This window comes from Mus pahari, chromosome 13 (genome assembly GCF_900095145.1).
Source record: "Mus pahari chromosome 13, PAHARI_EIJ_v1.1, whole genome shotgun sequence".
In the NCBI taxonomy this organism is placed as follows: Eukaryota; Metazoa; Chordata; class Mammalia; order Rodentia; family Muridae; genus Mus; species Mus pahari.
Window position 1 is genome coordinate 1,496,073 of NC_034602.1, and position 6,986 is coordinate 1,503,058.

At 38.0% G+C, this 6,986-nt stretch overlaps 1 protein-coding gene across 5 annotated transcripts in view; it reads right to left on the reverse strand.

Annotated features, from left to right (window-relative positions):
- Window positions 1-6,986, reverse strand: part of Ccdc88a (coiled-coil domain containing 88A) — a 134,317-nt gene that overhangs the window by 86,723 nt on the left and 40,608 nt on the right. For all 5 annotated transcript variants that reach the window (XR_003845015.1, XM_021210606.2, XM_021210605.2 and 2 more), the window contains exon 4: window positions 1,414-1,483. Coding sequence is in view for 4 of the 5 variants with exons in the window: in XM_021210606.2 (XP_021066265.1) it covers window positions 1,414-1,483 (70 nt within the window). In the remaining variant the exon portion in view is untranslated. The remainder of the gene's footprint in view (window positions 1-1,413; window positions 1,484-6,986) is intronic.

Sequence of the window (6,986 nt, forward strand, 5' to 3'; positions counted from 1 at the left end):
CCAGGCACTGGCATAGCCTCACAAGAGGCCACTATATCAGGGTCCCTTCAGCAGAATCTTGCTGGCATGTGCAATAGTGTCTGGGTTTGGTGGCTGATGGTGGGATGGATCCCCAGGTGGGGTAGTCTCTGGATAGTCCATCAGAGGCTCTGTCTTAACTCTGGTTAGACATTGCTATCCTTCCCTCCCTCAGTTCTGCAGTCAATCACTCCCATCACCCTAGATACATCTGACATCTGTGTGGTCTTCCTTGATCCAGTCACCACAGTTCATAACCCTAGCCCATGTCTTAATATTTGGTACATGTCTTTGCCATATGAATTAAATGATCTCACAGTAATCTTTGGAACTTTCACCAAACCACAAGAACCTCTAGCACATAAGCCATGCCTACTCTCTGACTTGGTAGTTACTTATTAAATAGATACAGAATCAAAAATAATCATATTTTACATGCTAATCTTCCTGTTTACTTATACAACCAAATATCCTAGAGTATCTCTAAGGACTATTTAAATTAGTGAATTCCTGAGCTCACTATTAATGCATTTAATTGTTAGTTTCCTCTATAACTACAACTGCTTACATCTTACATTTTATTTGGATTTTCTTTTTGTTTCAATTAGGCTAGGGCTCAGGTTATAGATAATATATTCAATTTAAGTATCATGTAAACCACAAGGATTAAGTCCTTTGCTGAAATGTTTTATAGCTGCTAGTTACTCAATTGTTCAAATTTTAAATTCTAGGGTTAGGGTTATAGTGAATGTTTGGTGTAGATGAGGTCCTAGGATCAAGTTCCATAAATGTTAAAATACAAATGAAAATAAAATTCTAGTAAAAGAGTAACAATTTTTAATATAATAATTTAAATAAATGAAATGTCAACTCATCTTTCCACTAAGATATAGATTAATATAAATTAATGTTCATCAGTAAAACTTTCAACTTAACAGTTAGAGGACTGCTCAATAATACAGGTGTTTGGCTACTAGTTATCAGGTCCAAGATTCATTACATATGATTACAAAATGACCTAGCGAACAAACAAGAAAGCAATTACATAGTGCCAACCATTTTGGCAATAGTAAATAGGCATGTAAATATGAAGCTTGGTTGTTTCAACATCATTCCTTTTCTAACACCACAGCTTAGAATGAGATCATAAAATCAACCATCACCAAAAAGTACCATTTGGATATAGTAGAAAGTTTAGTGCTGTGTACATCTCACCAACAACTTAAAAACTGTAAGCTCCTTTTCTCTCTACACATAGGAATATCATCCTCAACTTTTCAATTGAGGTTGTGGAAAACCTAAAAACTGAGATAAACAATCAAGGTCTTGGTAAACACGACTAGTGTTACACAAACATAAGGCATTATTATCACATCATACAGACTTAAAACTTACCAGAAAAGGGATTTTTGCCAATGATTAAGATATTTGGCAATGGCATCATAATCAACTGCTGCAAAGTCTCCTGTAAAATGATATTCAGAAGTCAGTAACTGCATGGTTGATGCTGACTGTGTAACCACTCACCAAGTCCTAACTTAGGATTGCACACTCTTCTGTGGGTGTGCTATATTAGAAATAAATGTACAGTGGTCTCTTTTGCACTTTAAAAAATTAAATTTCTATGTTATAATGGACTGAAAGATCAAGCATGATGGATCACATCTGTAACCTTGACATCTGTTAAGCTGAGAAAGAATGTAGTAAATTTGAAAAAGGATTTTAAAACAATCACTATTTTGTATATATCATATTTCATAAAAATAACCTATCTCTGAATAAAAAACTTTTAAATTCACTCTGATAAAGATAGGGAAAAGTTTTGTCTTACAGACTTTAACATGAGTCAATATTGATGAATCAGAAACACTATTCTACTAACTTGCCATGTGACATTCTGTATCAACTTCTATCCAATTTTATTCTCCACTCCTTCCATTCTACTGCTTCCCAATTCTCCCAAGACACTCTTCCCATAATGAAAAGACAGCTTCATATCCACTTACCACCACAAACTCATCACCCAAGCTCAATACCCCTTCTCTTTCCAGAGCCTCAGGGGACTAAGCCTATCATCTCTGACCTCATAAGGAAAAGGAAAAAACTCCTCCCCATTTAACACTCCTATACTAGCAGTTAAGAAACCTAATGGCACCTATCACCCAGTTCAAGATCTCAGGTGCATTAATTCTGCAGTGGTTCCTCTCCATCCTGTTGTGGTTAACTGTTACACACTTCTTTCTACTATCTCCTTGGGGACTTCTCATTTCTGATCCTAGATCTCAAGGATGAGTTCTCTATCCCTCTAGATGCAACGTCACAGAACATCTTTGCTTTTACCTGGACTGACTCTGGCATCTACTTTTCTATTCAACTTACCTGAACTGTTCTACCTCAGGGATTCTGGGTCAGCCCATACCTATTTGGCCAGGCCCTGGCTTCTAAATTACTTTCTCTGTCTCTCCCTAAATCTAAGATTGTCCATTACATAGGTGACATTCTCTGCAGTCCCTCTAGAGATTGGCCAAGCTGACACCTCCGCTCTCCTAAATTTCCTGACAAGTCCAGGCTACAGGGTCTGACCTTCTAAAGTCCAATTGTCCACCCCTCAGGTCACCTATTTGGGATTAACAATTACCCCAACCCACTAGGCTATTAGTTTAGAAAGAATCTCACTCAGTCTCTTAACAGTTGCCTCTACAAAGAAGAGATTTTTTCATTCCCAGGAATAGCCAGTTTTTTATGTTCCTGAGTTCCTTCCTTTTCCCTCCTTTCCCACCCTTATATGAACAGGCATTAGACCCCACCAATGAACCTCTTTTCAAACCTGTTACCAAGCTTTTTTCAAAGGCTCCAACAGGCTCTTCTTAAGACCCTGACCTGACTTGTCCTTTTTCCCTCTACATAACTGAAAAAGAGGGATTTGCCCTTGGAGTCCTAGGTCACCAACTGGGACAGACCCTCTTTTGCACCTGTAGAATACCTGTCAAAAAATACTAGATCTAATTATCCAAGGATGGTCACCTTGTATTCATACCTTAGCAACCAATGAACTTCTTATTTTTAGATTCTAAAAAAACTAACCTTTGAGTCACCTATAACCGGCTTCCATTCTCATAACCTGTCACAGCTCCTACTTTACAAAGGCTTACAGACTCTACTTCCCACCAATGTTCTTTCTCTTCAGATAGCACTAATAGAAGACCTTCCAAATCATGCTTACCTCTTAATATTTCCAATCTTCTTCCTCAACCAAATACTAACCACTTCTATCTCACTCCTGCACTGAAACCTTAGAGGAGCCTTATCCTTCATATACTATTTGCTCCCTGCCTCATTCCACATTCCTTCAATGACAAATTCAAAAAATTTCTAACCAAACTTCAGTTCTTTTTACAGGATTCCCAGCCACTGTCCACAGAGGAGCATGTTATAAAGTGGGTCCTAAATGCTTTACCCCAAAATCCCATCTTAGTAGTCATCAGAGAATTCACACAGGAGAGAAACCTTACAAATGCACTGAATGTGATAAATTCTTTTCTGACAAAGTTAGTCTGAGAAGGCATCAGAGAATTCATACAGGAGAGAAACCTTACAAATGCACTGAATGTGACAAATGCTTTACCCGAAAAGTTAGTCTGACAAGTCATCAGACAATGCATACAGGAGAGAAACCTTACAAATGTTCTGAATGTGACAAATCCTATACCCAAAAATCTGATCTTATTATTCATCAGAGAATTCATACAGGAGAGAAACCTTATAAATGTAGTGAATGTGGCAAATGCTTTACTAAAAAATCCCATCTTAGTAGTCATCAGAGAATTCATACAGGGAAGAAACCTTACAATTGCACTGGATGTGATAAAATCTTTATTGAAAAAGGCAGTCTGAGAAGGCATCAGAAAACTCATACAGGAGAGAAACCTTACAAATGCAGTGAATGTGACAAATGCTTTACCTACAGTGTAAGTGCAAGAAGACATCAGATAATTCATACAGGAAAAAACAAAACCTTACAAATATTTTGTACATGATAAATGCATTACCCAAAACATCACTCTGAAAAATCAAGAGATATTTTGTACAGTAGAGCAACTTTATAAATGAAGTGAATGAGATAATTCTTTACCAAGATATATCATCTTAAAATTCATTAGATAATGTTTATAGAATAGAAACTTTTAAAATACAATGAGGGTATAAATGCTTTACTTTTTGCCTATCTCTTAGAATGTAATAGAGAATATATACAGGCAAGTATCTTTTTTTTCTTTGTTTATTAGATATTTTCTTTATTTACATCTCAAAAACTATTCTGAAAGTTTCCTATACCCTTCCCCCGCCCTGCTCCCCTACCTGCCCATTCCCCTTCTTGGCCCTGGCGTTCCCCTGTACTGGGGCATATAAAGTTTGCAAGACCTATGAGCCTCTCTTCCCAATGATGGCCAACTAGGCCATCTTTTGCTACATATGCTGCTAGTGACACAAGCTCTGGGGGTACTGGTTAGTTCATATTGTTGTTATACAGGCAAGAATCTTAACAAATATAATGTATGATGAAATATCTTTGACTACATTTCAGTTCAGAGAAAACATACAATTTTTGTGTATGTGTATGTGTATGGGAAAAACAGTTCTGGGAAAAATGTGGCATATGTTTTACTTGGGTTGTATTTTTTGCAATATTTAAGTCTCTAAACTAGAGAATTATTATGAATTTGAAAAACTTTTGAAAACCTCATGCACTATTCTATCATTATGTTAACTATTATGCTGGGAGAAACTCTGAATATATGATAATATAGGAACATTTCCATTAAACATTTACTTGTTCACCCTCAAATATTATAAAATGAAAACAAGTGTGCAAGCCAGAAGAATATGTTGTGTAACAATTCATGGAGACAGAACTATTGCATTCCAAAAGGATTTGAGTTAAGGTGTGTACTATAGCCTTCAAAATGTCTAATAAAACTGGCAGTATTCTATATATTTAAATCAAATGAAGAAATTCACATGAATTATACTTAAAACTGTATTTGACAAACTGAGCCACAAAGACAGCATGTTCTTAATGCTATAAATATGCCTACAGATGTTGTGTGCTACGATGATCCAGTATTCATAATTCTTATCAAATGCTGGTTTCATGTTTCAGAATAGTAACTGACTATGAGTTCATTTCGCTTTTGTCAACATTGCTTTCCTCATTGTCCTTTAAATAAAGCTGAATGATTCAACAACAACAACAACAACAACAACAAAAAAGTGGGCCCTGACAGTGAAAGTCATCTCCACCCCAAAACTGATTGTGCCTCTAGACAGCAGGAAGCAGTTTAAGAGATCTGACACCCCTATTCCCCTTTCTGCATCAGCTCCCCACCTCCTCCTTATTTTTAGATTCTAAAAAAACTAACCTTTGAGTCATTTATAATCGGCTTCCCTTACCCCCCTTTATGATAAGCAAAAAGAGGTATGTTAGCATTAGAAGCTGTTTACAGCCAGCCTCTGAATCCAGTGATGATCTTATCCCTAGGAAACAAAACCCTCCTGCATCTGTTGCCATGGCGACCATCACACAGCCCCTGTGTTACATGCATCACCTGCAAATCATTACCTGCGTTACCTACATCATAGCCTGGATAAACGAACCCCAACCCCCCCCTCTCTCTCTCTCCCTCTCTTCCTTGCTTCTTTCCCTCTTTCAATAAAGACCTCCAAAAGTGTGCTGGCTTGGTGTGATCTGTTCAGGAATACGCCATTTTCAAGTAACACCACTATGGAAATCACTGTGGAGGCTTCTCAAAAAGTTAAAAATACAACTACCATATGACCTAGCTATAAGCTTCTGAGTATAGAACCAAAGGATTCTATATCTTAATGTTATCCATGTTTATTGCTGCTCTACTTGAGACAGTGAGGAAAGGCAATTAGCCTATATGCTATCAACAGATGCATGGATAATGGAATGTCATACATGTACACAATGCAGTTTGAGTCAGCCATAAATATGAAATCTTACACTTCCCACTAAAACAGATGGAAAAGATGTTAAGTTAAATAATCCAGGTTCAGGAAGAAAAAGAACCAGAAATGTCTCCATACACCCAGGCATTTTGTGCTGCATGGGAAGTTTGGGAGGTGTAGCCTTGCTGGAGAAAGTGTGTCACTTGAGGTGGACTTACCCTACTTCCAGTTCTGTTTTGTGCTTGCAGTAAAAGAGTTGATGTCTCAGCTTTCTGCTCTTGCTGCCTCCCTGCGGCTTACGGCCATGCTTCCTAGGCTATAATGGACTCATCTGACTCAAAGCATACACCAACCTTATCTTGTCTTGGTCATGATATTTTAACACAACAACTATCCTGGTCTCCCAGGAGTGCTGACAAACCTTAGAGCACAGGAGAGACCACTACTTCTGCTCAAATTCCTGACCCAAGAGAGACCTGCCCAGAGCCATCAAGGACACTGTAACTAAGGAATGGCCCAGGACTTGATCCTTTCAGTTTCCCTCTATGCTCCTGAGTTGACCCTGGGCCACAGTTCTCCAAATTCCTCCAAGAGAAACTGGTCTCCCGGGAGTGCTAACAAGCTTACAGGAGGGACAAGCGACAATCAGAGACAGCAAGAACAGCTAACACCACAGAAAACCAAATAGTGAGATGCAAAGGCAAGAACATAAGCAACAGAAGCCAAGGCTAATTGGCATCATCAGAACCCAGTTCTCCCACCACAGCAAGTCCTGGATACCCCAACACACCAGAAAAGCAAAATTATCATTTAAAAGCAAGATTCAGATCTAAAATCACTTCTAATGATTATGATAGAGGACTTTAAGAAGGTCATAAATAACTAACTCCCTTAAAGAAACACAGGAGAACACAGGTAAACAGGTAGAAGCCCTAAAAGAGGAAACACAAAAATCCCTTAAAGAGTTACAGAAAAACACAACCAAACAGGTGAGGGAA